At 42.6% G+C, this 20664-nt stretch overlaps 1 protein-coding gene across 2 annotated transcripts; it reads right to left on the bottom strand.

Moving 5' to 3' along the window:
• Positions 1-878: 878 nt before the first annotated feature.
• On the bottom strand, positions 879-20418 carry yap1 (Yes1 associated transcriptional regulator). 2 transcript variants are annotated; one of them, XM_003968586.3, is made up of 8 exons: positions 19664-20416; positions 18527-18756; positions 11184-11302; positions 10349-10462; positions 5932-6080; positions 4254-4381; positions 3526-3638; positions 879-3440 (listed from the first exon to the last, which is right to left on the bottom strand). In XM_003968586.3, the coding sequence occupies exons 1-8, from the start codon at positions 19859-19861 to the stop codon at positions 3205-3207; spliced, it is 1287 nt and encodes a 428-aa protein (XP_003968635.1). In that variant the 5' UTR covers positions 19862-20416; the 3' UTR covers positions 879-3204. The 2 variants fall into 2 exon arrangements, with proteins under 2 accessions (XP_003968635.1, XP_011606936.1); XM_011608634.2 differs by lacking the exon at positions 10349-10462 and having other exon boundaries at positions 19664-20418.
• Between the last annotated feature and the right edge of the window lie 246 nt (positions 20419-20664).

The raw sequence follows: 20664 nt of genomic DNA, 5'->3' as shown, positions 1-20664 counted from the left end.
TAAATCTAGCTTCATACAATTGGGCCTTGGGCCTTAATTTTGAAAAGATCTGCCGGAAAACGCGTACATCAAAGGCTACTTTGGGGCAAAATGAATAATTGTAAATTCTACAGAGTAAAAACTTTCTGAGAAAATCCGATCATTTGCTTTAGTATAATAACCACAAAAAAATCCTTATCGACTCTTCAGTTTGACCTTCGTTTGTCTGCTTTTTTTAATCGTATATTTTTGTTTTCTTATAGATTATTAGTTATTGGGATGTCTGCATGTTTGTATTTGCTTCATTCCTTCACAATGTGTATTGCTATCTAAAATATTTATTGCTAAAAAGAATAAAATAACGAAGTGCTGTCCCTCTTATGACCACAAGAGGGAAACCAAACCTCACATATTTTCCATCATTTGATCAAAACAGGACTTCGGCTGTATCATCGTTTGAGGATTCTTTCGCAAAGATTAACACGTCTTTTTGCAGACAATATTTAATGTAATATTTAAGGCTCGGCTTTGGAATTTAAACGTGATCCACTCTGTCACTTCATTAATAGTAGTGTTCGTTATATTGAACAAGGTATCTCATCTTAAAATAAATTGTTAACTTCTAATCTAAATCCTATTACAAATTGTGTAAATATGCAGCTACAAAATTATATATGTATATATATATAAATTATAGTGTAGGGTGTCACGACATTGAAACTATTTAATCAGTTTGTCTTAACTTTCTCCACATTCGTACCAAGCACAAATTAATTTATTTCAGTAACTGTGAGTTGCACCTTTACTTGATATGTTTGAGTTATGTTTCATTGGTTTATGAAACACATATTTAGCTAAAACAGTTTACTAGTAGAATGATGAGACACAGGTCATGCAAATATTACCACAAAGTATATACTTTAATTCAGGCCAATTTCAAAGTATCATAAAGCAAGATATAATGTAACAGAATTTACTGTTCTAAAACACATGCACATATCTAAAAAAAAAAAAAAAAAAAAAAAAAAGAACAGATCATAACAGAATATAAATTCATTTCATGTGCATTTAGAAAACTCTAAATACAAAATCTTTTAACTTGTGTGATTAGTTCTACTGCTACAATGACAGTCGACAGCTAATATAGGCTGACAATTACACACTAGGTAAGCTAAAAATCAGGTTCGTGACAAAAATGGATCACTGCATCTAAATGAAAAAAACAACAAAAACAGCCTGTAATACAAGCTCTGTAGTGTAGAAGCCTGTTTCTCACCAGCTCTTTGTCCATCTAAAACCATCATTAATGTAATGATCATTCATAAAAGAAATGAGTGATGAGAGTTCTGTTGTGCAGGATAAAGAACGTTCACGTTCTCCGATCTAGCAATGAAGTAATCTTGTTCCATCAAGTTAAGAAATAACAATTGGCATCAAAAATGAGAGAAGTCCTGCAAACCAGGGCAGGGCGTGGCCTTCAGTTGACTCTGGTTACCGCAGTAATGGCAAAATGTGCCGTAAACATGGAAATAATGTGATTTAGAGAAAAGTGTCGGTGTGTTTCTTGTTCTTGTTTCTTACTCAGCGAGAATGTAAACATGCTGCTTGAAATCCTTGTCCTTGAATCTCAGGGTTAGTCACTCTAAACCATCTCGTCTAAAAAAATGACCCTCAAAAAAAATCTCTCAACTAGACCAATAACATTTAAAACCTACATCAGTTCCTCATTAGCTTATACAGTGCTTACATACAGAAGCTTTTTTAAATTCTTTTAAAAAAAACCTTTTTCTTTAAACATTTCATAGTGTTCTTGACTGTCAATGTTAGTAATGTGACAAAAACATCTTTGGAATCCACCACAACAGTTATGGACTGATTTTTTGATTGTTTTTTTTTGATCATTTTTAAATATATATATATCGATATATATTTTTTTTTAAAATCAACAATCCATCTAACTCACAGCACTCAGTCAACTCTGGCTTTTTCTCCCCAGCCTTCGCCACAACTCTTCGACGTGCTAAATCTCATCTTCATCACCCAGAAGCCTCCTGGACTCACACAGCACAGGGGTTCAACCATCCAACACTCGTGTGGAGTTGCTTACTTGACCAAATGCCTGTTTTTGTTTCGTGCATTCTTGGTTAATGTGAAATGAGAAGTTAAACTGTCAAATGCTTAAAAACAACAAAACCGAATCATTCTGAATCATTTTCATCAGACGTTGACTTTCAACCCTGTTAAAAAGTGTTAATTCATCTATAATCAAAGAGGTTAAAAACAAGCAAAACGCATTTTGATCTAAGCTCTCATACGCATGTATTCACCCTAAAATAAAAGAATACTAACATGATAAAAAAAAATGTATGGATCACAACTTTCACATAGATACAAAAAAAGCTATGGTTATAAAAGAAAGAAAGAAATCTTGAAATCCCCTTAAAAGTTATAAACCAAACATGATTTGAGGGAAAATGCAGCCTGACGCTCGTTGCTGCAACTTGCTAATTGTTCGGGTCTCTCGCATCTCAAAAAAAACTAAACAAAATTACAACTGAAGGCACTTAATCAATCAAAGGTTTAATTTAGACTTGCTGGCACAGCCAAGCAGCGATGCAGTCGGTCCCTTAGCTCAGACCCCATCCTGACCCCCCCCCAGCAAAGCAAACAGTCTAAACTGGGCCTCACGTCACCTTTACTCCAAATCAGTATTGTTCTTTATGCTTCAAATACATCATTTTTGGTTTTTCAGGCTTGTTGAAAACAGACGACAAAAGTAAAAAACAAACTTGCGAGGCCAAATATAAAGCTACTTAAAATACACGCTCAGTCCCAAACACGCTCAAGTCGTGCTGCTTCGCACGACGCTGCGGAAAAAAAGAAACTGCATCACCATAACTGGTGCTGGCAGCTGTTGCAGGAGTGAACGCGCACCCACGCAGGGAGAAAAGCAACAGCCCCATCAGCTGTACGTTAAGATGGCCGCCGTCCGCTGACACAAGCGCAGAATGAAAGGAGGGACCCTTGTGTAATTGTCTGTTCATGGGCCAGCCTTGAAGACACAGACAAAATAAAGGAAAGCAGAGCACGGCGAGCCTCACAAGGGGAGCAGAAGCAGAAGTCCAGAGATGCTCGCTGCAGTGTCTTTAAAAGCATCCACACAGGCCAAAGCAGGCAGCAGTTCAGGGTGGACTGGAGAGGAAGAGGAGGAGGAGGGCCGAGCCTCTATAACCACGTCAGGAAGCTCTCCTTGTCAATCTTGGTGGCCGCCAACATGGACTCCATGTCGTTCAGGATGTCGGAGCTCAGCGCCTCCTGCAGACTGGGCATCAGCTCTTCCCCTTCCACCGCCATACTCTCGCTCTCCAGGGTGCCCAGGTCCACGTCTGTGCCCGGGATGGCGTCCAGGTAGTCGGGGAAACGGCTAGGCTGTGTTGCCATAGAGGTTGGAAGAGGGTCCCCTAATGAGCAGGAGAAAATCTACCGTTTTAAAAATGATTCTTAAAAAAAAAACAAAAAAACTCACGGTTTGCGTCAAAGCCTCACCTGTGTCCATCTCATCCACACTGTTCAGGAAGTCATCTGGAGTGCGAGGAACGCTGTAACTGCTCATGCTCAGGCCGCTGTCTGTGCTCTCGTCCCTGGAGTGGTAGGTCCCACTGAAAACCCAAGTACAAGGAGATCAGGGCCGCAAAACCCACCTAAACGCTAAAGAAAAATGGGCTTCTTCCTGCTCTAATGTAGCAATTCCCCAGTCTGATGTGTCCAAAGCAAAGAGCAGATGAATCGGGACATGTCAGGGACAAAGAGGCAGAGAGAGGACATTTGATGAGCCTATACTAATTAGCAGAGGAAAAATATGTAGACAGAGTATGGCAGAGGCAGCATGAATGAAGCCATTGTGGAAAAACGGGGGAGGAGTGGAGATTAGGTCGGCCCGTCTACTGACGAGTTTATGTTCTCATCGCCTGCTCACTATTCAGCTCTCTTCTCACACAACAAGAGCTGGAAGTGCTCAAAGTTGATTCATATGACTTCATTTTTGGATTTTCTTTATTTGTTGAAACTGGTGACGTCATCATCTGGATCACCAGAGCGCGCCCCTGTGCAGTTCTGGCTAAAACAGACCTGCTGACCCAAATGAGTCATGACCATGTGAAGAGGGTTAAGCCACAAAACAACCCCTCTTGTTTTAACTGCTCATGCTGCTCGGATCAGATCAGAAAATCCGAGCTGCGGTTGCTCCGGAGAGAGCGCGACCGACGGAAACCAACCTGTTGAGGAACGGGTCCGAACTGTTGGCGGTCATGGTCCGTGCGTCCTGGGCCATGGGAGAGGAAACGGGGTTTGTGCTGCCATCTTGTTCCATGCTGGTGGGCAGCTGGTTGCGTAAAGCGAGCTCCTGCACACACATACATGGCGGGGGGGGGGGGGGTTATGGTGATGTAGATGGGACACGTGCAGAGAGACCTTCTGGACTGGTGCACAGCCCTCAGAACAGTCTGAAGGCCACTAACTTCATTACAATGTTTCATAACTATAAATTATTTTAATGGTGCTCTGATCCCTCCCATATGTCAAATAAATAGTCCTTATGGCCACTGTTTATAGTTCACAAACGGGTAACACGATCCCCCCCACATGACGGCCGCGGCAGCAGAACAGACGCGTTTCTCTTGTGAGTTCCGAGCATTAAAGAGCAGGGAAAGGTTCCCCAAACATGCTAACAAACGCAGATGGATGAAAACGTGCCTGCTGCCACCACATGAAGACACGAACCAACAGTTCTCTCCATGTCAGGCGTCAGATTACGGTCGGGGCTGGCTGACCACCACAGGTGGAGACAATTGTTCTCAACATATGCTCCATCGATAAGGTCAAAGAGACCGAGCCGCACTGTCCCACTCGCTCTTAACCCCGAAAAGCCTCACGTGACAACAGTAAAGCAGCCGGTCGGACTGTGAGTCTTATCATTTAGGAGCAGTTCACTGGAAGCCGTCATCAGGAGTTCTGATGGTAAAACGTCGGCGTTTCCTTCTCTAACAGCGGCAATCATCCACAGACCCACTCAGACGCGGAAAAATCCACTGTGGTTCAAGTCTGGTCGTGAGGGATGTGTACTGTAAACAAGCTTTACGCTTTTGTTGGCCCTCTTTGAAACTTACTGGGCAAAGTCAGCACTTGTCTGCCGCTAGCAGGCCACACACATTCCCACCAGGTCAGATTCTCTGCCATCAGAAATCCATCTGGACTCCACATATGAACACCCCTGTCCTATTTCCCACTGGAACCATGTTCCTCTGGAACGTGCCCACAGCAGGATTATTCATGAACTATAATGTTTTCCCAGCATAACTAAGAAAATGACAGAAACTTGCAAAGCAATAATGGAATTTGTTGGTTGAAGTGTCACAATGACTGAACCAGATTTATCCATCAAGCGTCTTTGTCTTCATCCCAGTGTGGAACCAGTTCCTAAGCTGTGTGTGCTGATGTGGTTTCAGTCGTGACAACGTGGCACGTGCACTGCCAGGTCACTCCCATCGCGGTGAACTTTAAGCAACCCATGTGTAGTAAACAAAGTCAGCAGAACTGTCATTCATAACCATACATCTCAGTTTCTGCTGAAATGACACACCCTTGAGTAAACTCAGGAACTGGCACCACCTTACGTGGGCAGCACAGCGACAAGTGACTCGTAGGAAGTGATAAAGATAGCACTCATGACTTATGGGAGCTGATTGCATCGTGCTGTGGCAATAAAGACTGATCAAAGAGGCCACAGATCCTCACTATATGCACACTGACTCAGACTAACCGCAGTTTACAGCACAAACACCGACAGCGCTCTTCAATTTGTAACTCTTCTTTGGTTCGACACGGATGGACGCACAGCAGACGGGAAATATTGACCTTGTGGCTTTTTACAAATACAGTAACTGGTTTCCTGACCTGCGGTCTCTGCCGGAGCAGCTCCTGCTGCTTCAGTCGCAGCCGCTCCTTCTCCATCTGCTGGAGTCTCATCTGACTGTGGGTGTTGGGAGGCAGTGGTCCCCCCTGCTTCACTGGAGCGCTCTGTGTAATCCTCTGCTGGTTCATGGCTGTGGAGAGACAATAAAAGAGGTGCTAGAATTTATCAAAACTGTATTAAACTTGGAATATTCAGAGGTTTTAGTGACCTTTACCCTAAAAGAATTTGGGAGGAGGAGGGACACAAGGCTCCGCTTGCATTGTTATATATTAACACGTTAACTCCACCAGCAGGTTTAACGCGTGGCTGCATGATATCGTTGCATAACCAGACTGGCTGTTTTGTCTTTTTTTTTCCCTCCGTCCGTACTGAACATGCTGAAGCTGCCAGCAGGTGCCCCAGGCTGAGAGCGACATGACGAGTCCCAGCACATCTTCAACCTACCGTCAGAAACTGTGACAGTTCCAGTAAGACCTGATCCCTTCCTGTTGCTCACTGCACATTGCATCATTTCTGACTCATCCAAACACTGTGTTGTTCCAAACGAACCACAGATGTAATCCTTGAAAAAGCACTTCCTGCTCCTTGACCCCATGGGCTTGCTTAGCTAATGCATTAAAGCACCACCTTCAAAGGTTCGTGACCATAAACAGGCATTCACTGACTGAACAATAGCGGTGACTTTGGCAAGAGCTCCTTCTATTTTAAAGTATTTAAACATTTTCTCTGGGCAAAGACCAGTTGATCTCTCTCTGTCGGGGGTTACATCTCCAATACACATGGAATTTTTCTTCTGGCACGCAAGTTAAAGATATTACCTCTTGCTATTTTTCAGATATCTGTCCTCTGAAGCATTTAACCACCACTTTAACTGATTCTGACAACCTTGATAGCGTGTCAACAATTTCAGAGCATGTGCGATGGAAGAACAACGAAAACTTTATTGTTCTTGATCCTAACAAGGGTAGGACTCAGCAACGGGTGAGTGCAGAAATCTGTGCACATAAACTAGGTCGCAGGTTTTATCACTGTGGTAGAAAAAGAAAAGCAATTGTGTTGGACCACGAGGTGTGTAATGGGACCAATGAGCAGAGCTGTTTGCTTATGCGCTTGAAGCAGCAACCAAAACAAAGCCTTGACAGGAGCTGCAATTTTCATGCAGGGCGGCCTCCGTCTGTGCCGTCCTGCCCGCCCCGGCACCTTTCTCGTCACCCTCAATCACTGTCTGTTTACACTATCTCAGGAGCTGAATGAACTGCGGCTCAGGGCTCACCCTGGGAAGCTGTGGAGGCCCCACCCTACCCTGCCTCCCATTCCCCCCCTCCCGAAAACTCTCTATTCCCTACAGCCTCCCCCAACAACAACCCCCACCCATGCATGTAGTGTACTCCCACAAACGCTCTTTCTGCTCAAACATCAGCTAGATCCATGGGAGAGTGTTTTTCTCTTTACTCCTTATCTTTGGCAGATACCGAGGCCTTTGTGGCTACATCACTCCAACAACGCGACACTATCAGCTGTTCTCAGGAGGGCCTGTAGATTGGTTCTGTCAGCAGCTGTGGATTTGTTCAAGCACGGCAGAAAAGAGCGAATAAAAGAGCAAAGGGGTGCACAAATATTTAATAATACAGCATATTTACAAAGCTGCAATTTCAGTGAAATTCTATTTTGCACTCTAGTCCTAAACGACAATTTTACCTTTTTTGGTGGATTTGTAGGTGTGTTGGGTGTGAATTTTTGTCATGAATGCTTCAGATGTGGCTGATGCCGTTTGTTGATATAATATAATAATGAAATATATTAATAACGCATTCTGAAAAGACACCATTGCATCTTCATGAATATCACTCATCACAACTGACTGAAGTGTAATTTAAGTGCATTTCTCTTCAAATCAAGGACATCCTCACAGACAAAACAGCTAATAGAAACCAGTGTTACTGGGGGAACGATGCAAAAACAGAGCACATCAAAGCAGAGAATTACAGCAGTGATGGCGATATAAGCCAAGGACAGGTTCAGTCTGCGGCCACACTGATAGCAGTAGGAGCCTAGAAGACAGTGTGTGTGTGTTTGGGGGTGGCTGAAGACAGCAACACATGCGGGCGGTGTAACAGGCGGGCCGGGCAGATAAGAGACAAGTTAATGCAGTCTGCCTTTTGTCTTCTTCACGCACCTCTGCAGCACAACGAGCCAGCAACACAGGCCCTTATCAGATGACCACTACACTGGCAGACATATTACAACACCTCGGGCAGGTAGGGCTGCTGTGTGCACACTAGCAAAGGCTCTCCAGGACTCAGCCACTGCACCTCTGAATGCACTGCAAATATTTCTCTGCTGTGAACAAGCGCAAAAAGGAAAGATAAAAAGATAAGCAATGAGGAAAGACCGTCTGATCGGACTACAAATGCTGTTTTATCATTATGTACAGCAGCAAGGTCGAGTATAGCCGGCCTGTTCGGATGTATTCTACAGATCCGCCATGTTAGTGGGAGTCTCACCGTCCTTTTGAGCCCAAATTACGAGGCAGGAAGTACTCACTCAACACAGCTAAATTCATAGAAGACAGACTCGTCATTTTGATATTTCTCTCGCTTAGAATCAAACGAGAGACGTGGGTGTATCAGTGATACTCTAAAATGTGGAAAATCCAATTACATGTCCTAATGAACTACCTTTTAATTCATTCTTGAACTTATAAACGCAATTTTAATTTACACCGACTTCAAAACTACATGTAGCCACATGAGTTAAGACAGTACCTAACCTATATAACTTGTTGTAAAACAGATTATTGGGGTTATTTTTGCAGGTACATGACCGTGGAAGTTCTCTACATGTGCCTGGTGAATAAATGAATTGAACTACAATAATTCAGGTTTAAATGTCAACCCAGGGCCTGGCTCCAAACTTGTCTGGCATCACCACTTTCCAAGAAACATGATTTAGGCTGCCTGCCCCACCAGTTTAAATCAGTTGTAGATTTTATGCACATTACAAGTGAGTGAGTGGATTGAAGTATATAAATAAGTCTGACTTCTAGAGGTAAACCTGCTCCTGTGCCATCACATATTCAGTAGCTCCATGGCTGTGACACACTAATAAGACACCAGTTTTACTCATTAAAAAAACATATGGTGGATTTATTAGCAATTTCACATCAAACCTTGAGAACAAAACAGCAACACATGCACACAGGCTTACCTACTCGTTTACTCAGTGACCTGACCCTTACGGCTTGTTCACTGTTTACCATCCTCCTGGAACCTAAAGAGGATGTATGCTTATCCTGTTGCCGTTTTCCCTCTGTTCCTCCATTTTTCTTTTTCCCTTTTTACATAGCCTCGCTCTGCCCCCCACCCCCCCTTTCACATTGGATTTCTTTGACTAAAAAGGTCTGGAACAGATTAAGAGTTGGACCACAGAATAAAGAGGCCTGGCAGTGATTCAAGTCTGTCTGGAGTTAAAACAAAATGGGGCTGTGCCTGCGCTGGGCCTCACGCAGTGGCAAGCTAGCCAGCAACAATCCCTTAGTTAAAGGTACTCTGCTGCTTTTCTTCTCAAAGCTGAAATTAACCCTCATTGTGGAAGTGAATGGCTTATGATCGGAGACCATCGTAGTAGCCATATTGCTACGACAAATATCACAATTTATGCAGGTTGTGAGGTTCCAAAGACTTAGAAAGGGTGTCAAAGCTACAGCCGGATTGCAGTAACAGAGCTATAAGTGTGTGACTTGAGAACAACTGATGTGGAACTGAATATTGCTTGACAGCACACCATGAGTTAACATGGTCTTTATTTCTGCCTCTCACTCCGGTTCAGGGGCCCAGCGTCCATGTGTGTTGAAGACTTATAAATCTTCAAAGAGGTTTAGCAATTATTGCCGCCATCTCTTCCCAGCATGCCTGACTCCGCCTTTAAACTTTTCTCAGAGTGGAACACATGTAGTTATAGTAAGAAGACGCCCTGCACTCGCTAAAAAAGGCTAACATTTAGCAGGGTAACAGCCTGCATGCTGCTTTGCAAATGCTACTTTTGGGAAGCGAGGGTGAGCATTCCATGGCTATGTTGCTGTCGGCAGCGATGGCGCCGAAAGTGTAACTGAGTCAGAGTGACATAAGCAAAAACCTTCATCTCTCGGAAGTCTTCCATGAACAAAAGAATTAGCACCATGAAACCGCACCGCATAGCCCCGGTCCAGTCATTTAATAACTTTTTCCAGCCACTAATAGTCAAACTTTAACTTGGACTGTTTTAACTTAGGTCACTACAAAACAATACTGTGCATGAAAAAAACCCTGATTGGCTGAAATTACAACAGCAAAGGGGTACAGCTCTTATCAAAACACACACAAAATACATGGTTTCATTTGACACTTGCATCAAACTCACCAAATCGAGCATCAAGTCGTGGATCAAGCCACGATGTGGTTTTGTTCTTGTGGTTGATGTAGTAAATTTCTCCTTCTGATGTAAAAGCTTGTTCCCAGCCATCAGGGAGTGGACCTGAGAGATATTGTGCAAACTAATGTTCAGCAAGTGCTAGACTCTACTTTATTAATCCATAGAATGTACTTCAGCACTGGCGGATTTTGGGACTTTTTGACACATTTTTGACGCCAAAATAAAGAAGGTAACTGCGAATTCAGGAACTATCACGCCTGCTTTAAAGTATTCAGCAAGACTACAGCCAGAAGACACAGTCCTAATGTGTCTGGAGAGGTTACAGAGCCTGGTGCATGCGTGTTGTTGTTGTAGTGACAATTGTGCTTCATCTTCGTCAATCTTTATTTTACACCTACATTTACAGGCTGCAACACAGAGTGTTGAAATGTTGAGGACAGAAACTTCACCTGTAAAGTCTGTAATCTGTGAGTCACTGGGAGCTCCCAAACATGTCAGACAGGACCTGTCATGTTCTACCAAGTCTTAACTCACCTAGGGCAAATTCCAGCTGCATGGACAGAGCTGAGATACAGAAAACCTTAGCGACATGTAAGAACTAGATCTAGAACTAGATTTCCTACACTCTGTGTTGCATGAACAAAAGAAAATACAGCCAAATAACTTAAGTAAAAGACCTTCTGATATAAATAACAATTTAAGAATTGGGGTAGAGGTTTTTATAAAGCCATCCATAGATAGTACATACAGTATATTATTGTATATATAATAGTATATATAATATACTCTATATACTGGGAAGACGCTGAGAATATATGCTCACCACTGGCTGGGTTCATAAGGTTCTGTTGCTGGACTGGCACAGAATTAGCAGGAGCTGCCTGGTTCATCTGAAGCAGGGCCTTGCGAGGGTCCTGCCAGGTGGTTGTTTGTTCGATGTGGCTATAAGGAAACAAGAGTAGAGACATTTATTGAAAACAGTAGTTTGTAACTCGTAAAGAAACTGGAGAGTTCAAACAGAGAAGCATTAGCAAGTGGTGTAGAAGAACCGATGACTCAGAGCTGATTCAACGAGCACTTTGAAAACCCTAAATTCGACCTCCAGTCTTTCTTTCAGTAAACGATGAGTGTTCCAGGAAGCCAAACTCAGCAGAGTCTCTTTGGATTCAGTTTTATTCATAAATCCAGAATCATTTCATTCTTAGCCAAGGCTTTAAAGTTTACTTTGTGTCATTATAGAGACTTGAGTTGCACACCAAATAATAAGTCATTATACACACACAATCTGTCAAAGGCAAGCAGAAAGACTTACATACATGTATAATAGGTCATGGTTGGATTCAAAACAACTATTGTGATGTCAAACAATGTTGTTCCATTTATTTTATGGCTTGTCTGTGCTGTGAGATAGAAATGGGGGTGGGGGGAGGAGGGGCGCATTGTGTTGCTTTCTGTGAAGGCATTGATAATTAGTGCTTTGTTGGTACTTGTTGCTTGATTAAGATGGAAAGCTAATACAGGAAGCCCTCCTCTCCTGAGTAGGACCCTCTCCATTCAGGGAGGGTCAGTCCCAGGGCTCAACGCAGGGGGTCCTTTTTCCTGGAAGTGGCTTGGACACTGTGGAGTGTCAGGGTTTTAACAATCTGGCGCCACATTTACAAAGCTTTCACCTGCTTGACAAAGGCACAGACTGAGCTACGACCTAAAACCCCGCTATTCACTTGTTCTTTTTTTAAACATCCTATATAAGAGACCCCTCACCTATTTTACCAGGCAACAAACTTCAGTGGTTCAATTAAATTGCCCAAACTTTGTCAAGCTAAAGATTTTATTAGTTTGAATTTAGCGATTCCTTATCGAACATTTTGTTCTTTAACCATGGTTTGTGTGTGTTTTCCTGAATTTGATTATGTCCATCATGATGAGGATTTAATTTCAAAGTAAAATTAGCCAAGATTTAGAAAATAGTGAAAAATATGAAATTTATAGTTTCTCTTGGCCTCTGCAGTGAGTAAAGCCTGACTGCTCTCTATCCCAGGCCAGAGAGTGAGAGGGCCTGACTCAGCACCCCCCTACACACACACACACACACGCATACACACACACACACACACACAATGCAACCCATTTTGAAGCCCCCTCTTGTTTATGCTTTACTGATCAAAGGAGCTGCCAAATCCCCAACCAAACCCTCCCCCATCCCACCAGACCCACCCACACACAAACACACATATGCACAAACACACACCAAGAAAATAGCTGGAACTGCTCAGATTGGAGGGGGCCCCTTGAGAAAGAAGGGTCACGGGGAGTGGTGTGAGACACCTACAGAAAAGAAAAAAGAAGTAGAAAAGGGGGAAAACATCTACAGAATCAATCTGTGAATTCCATTGGCTGAACAAACTGCTGTGGTCCAGTTACATGCTGTTTGCCCGCCCTGCTGCCTTCCCACTCTGGAAACTATGACAGTTATTATAGAGGGGGAGAGCATGGGAGGAGATTGGGAGAGAGGCACTGGAATAGGAAAGGGAGGGTTTATTGTAAATGAGAAGGTTGCACATCCTGGTACAACAAATGCCAAAAAGAAGTGGAAACACCGATGGAAATATCGAACCTCCTTGGGTTTCCACTACCAATGCTTTTCTCATTTGAAAGCATGAATCGAACTTTTGTCTAAAACACATATTGAAGCCAAACAACTACAATAACGTCTACAGATCCATGGCTTTCAATTCTGCACTTTATTTTAAAGACTTCCATGTGCAGATCCAGAGAACTGGTAAATGAGTTACTAAATGACCAGTAATTCATTACCAATTTTTAAAGCTGAACGATAATCTATTCACCCTCAGACCGAGCCTATTCCTACCCTTATATAGTTTGGGCAGTGCACCACTTCCTGTCGGAGAAACATAAAACAAAACAATGTCATGGCAACTGTTGGGACGACTGGAGGTTACCAGCTGCTGTCAGGAATTGCTGATGATCTGCACTCTCCACGGTCACAACTGCTCAGCGTTGTCTTTACTTGTCTCTAACACCACGACAAGCCCAGTAGGACAGCCACCCTCCCCCAACGCTCCTCCCCAGGGTAGGGCAGTGGACCCACTGAAAGCCAGTTCTTGTTCACAACAAAACCAGAATATTGTGAAATTAAACAATAAAAAAACGATAGTTGTGGTTGAGAGGTCGTTGATTGTAACTTAATAGCACAAAAACCTCATAGTCGGGAAATAATTCTCATTACTCAAGACAGCTGATTGATGCATGGCTCTTCATCATAAACTATAAATGGCCAAGTAAGAAATGCCTTACAAGCATGTGGAGCTTCATCTGCTTATTTGTTCTTCCCCAAGCTGTCGTCAATAGCAACTTTGGCCCAGAAGACCAGAGTTGAACTTATTAGCCAGCCAAGCACCTGATATCTTTGACAGGCTGTCCCATCGTCAAGACGGAAACTACAAGAAAACAATTTACGTTTGGGTGCAAAAAAGGGAAGTTGGTGATTTCACATAAAAGAAAGCAATAATGCACATTAGAGAGAACCACTGATTCTCTGGATATTCATGGATAGAGCAACAGAACTCTGCTATTCGGGATTAAAGTCAAATTCACAATTTATTTTTCTGAAGCCGTTTCTCAACACCAGACATCTAAATCTGCATTTCACTTATGGTAAAAGCAAGTGAGGCTGTGGGAAATCCAGAAATCACGAAACACAAGCCACAGCCGAATTGTCAAAAGCTAAAAATGGGATTCTCAAACCACAGTGGTTCCACCCAGGGAGTACATGCTTGGAAGGTGGTTGAAGCGGTGACTAAAGAGCACACAGAGGGAGGCCAGATGTAATCAGGCTTCTAAGATGAGGATGACCACCTCCGCTCTGGTGGACTGGAAATGCCTGACTGCCTCTCTATCAGCAGGACATCATCAAGAGAGATTATGAGGCAACCTTTGTGACCCTATTGTGGCTTTAAGTTTCACTTTGAAGGGTGGTTTGGATCATCACATTTCGTAATAAAGAGACTTAATTCAATCTAAAACAATAACAGTCTTTTAATGTTGCACTTTTTCTTTATTTATCACATTTTATAAAACTGAACGTGTGTTGTTTTGTTGTGTCCGTGAGCTAGTTGTCAAATACAGGCTGTGGTTTTACAAAGAAGCATCGTCGGAGTTGATTTGGACATTATTTAACCTGACCTCAGAAGGTCCACTTCGCAGATATTATATCTGTGACGGTGGCCTCAGTGACAGTGGAGGCATTGATGTCTAGAACAGAGGTGTTACATCAAGACTTCGGTAAACACTAGGCCAAACTTTCTCACAGTCCCATTTGTGTACTGAGCTGACAGACCCCAGTTGAACAGGAAGGGCCTTGTCTCTGTGTGGTCAATAAACCAAAAGTTTGTCAAACACAAATTTGCTCCAAATGAGGCCTTCATGCAGGCTTCCCTGCACCATTTGTGACCAAACAAGTAGCCGCAATTCATTAGAGCTTACACTCAAAACTAATTTTATATCCCGAAACCTTTCAACAGACTTAAAACTACAGGTGTCAATGCAATAGACTTCAATGGCAAATCTTTTTTAGACAAAGACACCCATGGAAATAGATCAAAATAAGTATTTTGAAGCAAACAAAGAAAAAAAGGGACTCAACGCACAAATTAATCTGTCCCTACAAGCAGACAATAGCTGTCTCCAATAGTGTTTGGTCAGGCTGATTTCCCACAGACTAAGCAGCATTTAAATTGTACCCGGAAACAGTGATAATCCCTCCTGCTTTACTGGTGTGGCTAAATTAGAAACCTTCATTAGTTTATGACCCAGCCCTGAGGACCAGTCCTAAATCCCCCCTCAAGCACCAAGCAAGGTGACCCAACCTCCCTGCCCCTGCTGTCATAAATCAAACACCACAGCAAACTACTGGAAGAAAAAGGAGGAAAGGTCAACAGACTTTGTTGTCATTTTCCCCAATCTTTGCTAACCACAAGATTTTAAGAGAAGACATCAGACAGAAATCACACGTTCTTTGGCCGAAGTATGTCTGCCGGTCATATTCCTCATATTTGAGGGCATTAAATCAAGAAGACAGAAAATCCTGTAGGGAATACACACCAAAATTTTGTCTTGATAACTCCACCTTCCAGACAGAAGCTGCTATATAACACTTCGGCAGTCTTGCTGACTGCATTAAACATTAAAGAAGCCGTGATAAGACCAGAAAACACTCAACAGATTAGTGGTACTGTACAGGTTGTTCGTCTCTGCCTCCATGTGAGTCATATCCATATCTGATTTTCTAGCATTGATTTGTGCTCTAAAGTATCACACGAAGTTTTGATTGTTTACAGGTCATATGGTGCAAACTGGCAGCATCAAAGACAATTGATGGCTCATTTTCAGCACATGATTACAAAAAGAATCAATTGATAATAGCAGTTTCAGCAGACAGAGACGTTGCATCCCTGGAAAGCTGTGGCTACTGTCAATATGAAAATCAAGCTACAATCTTCTCTTACTGCCATGTTTCAACTTCAAACGTCAACCACTTTTCTATTTTGGGTCAGCTCACATGAGACCCAACAGGCCTTCTGACTGAATAAAGATCACTGTTCTTCTGCTGGACAAAGGAAGGTCCAGAGTTTCTCTTTGCCCTTCTTCTACTCAACTCAACACGGCTGCCTTTTAACTTCGCTGACACAAAAGAGGCACCATCACAGCGCCACATCTTCATTCACGCCAGAAGGGAACATTGTTTTTAAAGGGAGCACGATACTGATTCGTAAAAGCCAAAATTTCCAAAACATCCCTGCCACAGTGTCACCCCCACCACCGATATAAACTGAACCATCTCAGAGTACAACAGCAGTCACCTGAATGTAATGTGAGCTACCAGAGTCTGCTTTACTAACTGGTGACACACTCGCTCCCCCCAACCAGTCCACCCACACTCTTCCACTCTGCTTCACCCTTTCAGCAACACATCTCAGTCAGACAAGCCGTGTTTATAAATAGGGGAGTGTCTTCTCCAGCAGTTCTGCTGAGGCCGCCAGTGTTTCAGATCAAATATCTCTTTGCTTTGATGTGAAGTGTATGGAAAAGGTCTCCTGGAGCTTACTCACATGGATAACAAGCCAGGATTACTCCACATGGATAACGAGGCATTTACAACACATATGCAACACATTTCCACTTTAGAAACTGACAGGACTTTTACAAGTATAATGAGAGGTTCCAAATAATATGATATTTATGATTTTCTATGACAAGACTCCTTTTTTGCAACCACAGGTAGAGTTAAAGATTAAAGATCTAGACTTGTCACTACATTTTAAATTCTGAAATTGGAAATGGAACCATTGACAGCCTTTCTTGCTTTACTTTTTAAGCCAAACTTATCACCCTATGTGGCTCTTTACTAGAAAACATTAAGAAAATATGTGTCTGCATGTGTGTGTGTGTGTGTGTGTGTTTGTTAAGGGTTATGCGTATGCAATTGCATACATTTGTGACATTGTAGCCAACAATTACAATTAGTAAAGCCTAGTTGGTTAGGCAGTTGCATATTTATTTATAGTCCTCTTTTGTTATCATTATGAAAGTAATAAAAAATGTCAAACTTATATGCTGCAATTATATTCATTTTTACAATAATGAATAATAATATATTGTTTATTAGTTACTTATATGTTGTACTATCAATGTTCCACTCATATAGACATATACCGTACTGACAGGTCCCTGCAGCATATGTGTGTGTGTGTGTGTGTGTGTGTGTGTGTGTGTGTGTGTGTGTGTGTGTGTGTGTGTGTAAAGTTATAACATAGTGTAATATAATGTAGTTATGCAGAAGAATAAAAGTTACACAGCAGTGTTGCTTCAGTGTCTGGAGGGGCATTCGCTCAGTCAGCTTCTCAATAGCCACAGTGAGAGGTACAAGCTTATCATGGTGTTCTCACTCCTACCACCAGATGCACTCCAGACCCTAAAACATCTGTTCCTATATGCTCTTTTTTTGAAGTAATTACATTTGAAGCCATCATGTTTAGCAAGAGCCTGCACCAGAATACACAAATATGCCACATCCATACTATTGCAAGGATTACTTCAGATAAGATCAGATTTTCTTTCTTAAACACTATTTCCTTTGGAGGGTTGCGGGGAGGGCGCTGGAGCCTATCCCAACTGCATACGGGCCCAGGGTGAGTTGCCAGCTCGTTGCAGGGTATTTGGGGATAACATACCTTGCTCAAGGGTACCTCAGCAGTGGTCTGAAGGTGTCCTGGCACCTCTCCTGCTACACCTTCAGCCCAGTCCCCTAGCTACCACCAGCCCTCAGCCCAAATATGAGTAAGAGATTTGTTGGGTAGCACTGAGACTTTTTCAGAGATGGTTGTCCTTTGCTGTCTGTGGCAATGACAATAGTCCATTGTTTCTAATGAAACCTGAGCCCAAGGAACACTATATACACCAGCAGTTCCACAAAAGACCACTCTTTTTTGCAGAGGCCACCAAATTCAATAACCAACAATCTAACTGTTGCAATTGTCTCTTTTTGACTATTTGCCATTATTGTGAACTATGCAAATTCAAAAATTTAGGTCAGCATAATGTAAGATGAACAAACTGCAGTGTGACAGCTGCCCTCAAGACCACTTAGGTTGAAGTATCAACTCATCTGAGCTCTTCCAGAAAGCTATATGTGCTCAGTTGGAAAAAACTAAATAATATTGTCACATAAAGCTTTTGGTTCTACTTACATTGCTGCTTAAAGTAAAATTCAAATGCATCATGTGACTTCACTGAATCATGAAAAGATTGTTTGTCATAGTAGACAAAATCAAGAGACAAATGATGCAACTATATTTCCATTAGAATTAAGAAAAGGCTTCACAATAAATGACCCAGAATGGCCCAGATAAGGTACCCTTCTATTACCAAGGCTACGAACAACAGTGTTGGAGGTAAGCACACGTCAGTCCCATTTTGGCTCATGGTGAAAACATGCAGGAGAGTGGATGCACCTAACTTATTGTTTTTAATTCACTGAATAACTTTACTGTGTTTCCAATACACTTCATCACAGTGCAATGATGTCACGCAGGTTACATTCACAAAAGAGCAAGAAAATGAGTTACTTAATGTTATTTGTATACTTACTTGAGAAAATATCTCTGTCCAGAGGCGGTCTTGGCCATTTCCCAACCAGGTGGTAGCGGAACATCATCAGGAATCTCATAAGAGGACTGGCGCAAATGTTGGGGAGAAGTTGGTGGCAGGCCAGGCAGGGAGCCACCAGAAACAGCTCCCAACTGCAGGGATGCTGGCGATGAGTGCGCACGGACATGATGGGGTGTGAGAGTTCCGCCACTCCCAGCATCAGTGCTAGCCTGTGACGATGATGATGGAAGCAAAGCAGAATGAATGGATAATATTTAGAGAAGAAACAATTTATGTTCAGTTTACATAAAAATGGTCTTTTTCAAAACAGATAACTTTCATTTTAAGTTGGAAAAAATATACTGTATGTAAGGGAAAGCATAAAAGAGGGGATTGGAGACTCCTGTGGACATATGTATAAACTTGATTTAACGTGCATCAACACCTGTTACCACCACTTAGTTATATTTTACAGGCACTTCATAAGTCTATAGAATCTGCATGTGTGCACAGGTTTGGGGATTAAGAGATCAAGTCATGTGTGGGATAGGGAGAACTCGACTGCGCTCTGACGCATGCGCATTGGTGCCAAAACTCCGCAGAGACCATAAGCAACAATTGTCAGTGGGGGATGGTGGTGAGGGTGGGACCACAAGATTCATCCATTATTTTTTATTATTTTTGTTTAATTGCAAATCGTCGTTACGGGGCGCTGTGGCGGTTACAGACTCGCGTAATCATTTCTTCGTGATTACAAAACATGTTTGGCAATCACACGCACGCAAATACAGCGCTGAACCAAAACATCTGGGCACCTAATGCTTGGTAGTTTACTGCTGTTTATAGCTGTTTATAATGTTATTGTACAATTTCTGCTTTATAAGCCTTTTTTAATAGTCGACTCTTCAGAAATGTGTAAGAGTTGATGACTGTAGACACCAATTTGCGTCATATGATGAACAAATATCGGCTGCAGGGTTGGAGTATTTTAGTAGAATTACAAAAGATTGCAAAATAAATGAAAGTAACTATTAACTGCATGACCTCGTCACTGCAGGCTACTGGGCCCCCACAAGGTGGGCCTTGCTTTAATCGTGATTTCTGGGAAGGGGCCGAGCAGAGACAGGGCGGGCTTACTTGTCTGGAATGGGACTTTGGTTCTGGAGGCTTGAAGAAAGAGTCGGGCAGTTTTCTCATCCTCATAGGTACGGAAGGGGGGACGCTGCTTTTCGGGTTCATCACGGCGTTGAAAAGCGCTTCCAGATCAGTCTCCGAGTCCCCTCGTACATGGACGATTTGGTGTCCGGCAGGAGGGTTGTGCTGGCTGGGATCCATTGTTCCAAATCTGAACGCAAACTTTCAAGTGTACAAAACTTCCACCCTAAAATCTCTTTAAAAAATAAGTTTGAGCAGCTCTCAAACTTCCCCCACAAATGGAAAACGGGAAAAATCGGCGAGTCTTAGTGATAAATGTCCCGAGTCATCCTAAAGTTGAACACTCGACTACTTTATCTCCTTTCAGTGTGTTAACTATCGAAACAAGCAGTCAAAGCCAGCGATTTCTTACCGTTTCTTGTCTGCATATTTGTGACTTTAACCAAACCGAGATTTGCATCCCTCTCCCTAACGTTATGTTTGTCGCCCTGGCCCCAACTTTTCCAAATGGAAAGAAGTGGGAAAAAAATCAGACGCAGTCCAAACAAAAAAACTAAAAACAAGAACACGTTGACGCGCTTCAGCCGCGTCAAGTTTGTGGGAGAATATTCTTAAAAGAAGCTTCACAATGCGTAGGACAAATCTCCGCAGCTCACTTTTCAGAAAAAAAAAAGTTTTGCTCCAGACGGGCCTAAACTTTGGGCAGGACATCAAACTTTATGACTCATGGCATGTCTGCTCCAGAGGCGGAGCTTGGATTTTATTGGGACAAGAGCGTTTAAAGGTACAGTCAGTGTTGCTCAGGGGCCCCACAATACACCCACGTCATTGCCAGTTTATAATAAAGTATCATCATAATACTAATAAACAGATGCAATAATCGGTCCCAAACAAGCTTCATGTAAAAATGTGACATCGGCTCAACCTGTCAAATCAAAGGATTTTGACAGTTTCCATGTGACAGGGAGTGTGTGTGGGGCCTT

The sequence above is a fragment of the Takifugu rubripes genome, chromosome 11 (genome assembly GCF_901000725.2).
Source record: "Takifugu rubripes chromosome 11, fTakRub1.2, whole genome shotgun sequence".
NCBI lineage: Eukaryota > Metazoa > Chordata > Actinopteri > Tetraodontiformes > Tetraodontidae > Takifugu > Takifugu rubripes.
This window is presented reverse-complemented; position numbering and strand designations above follow the sequence as displayed.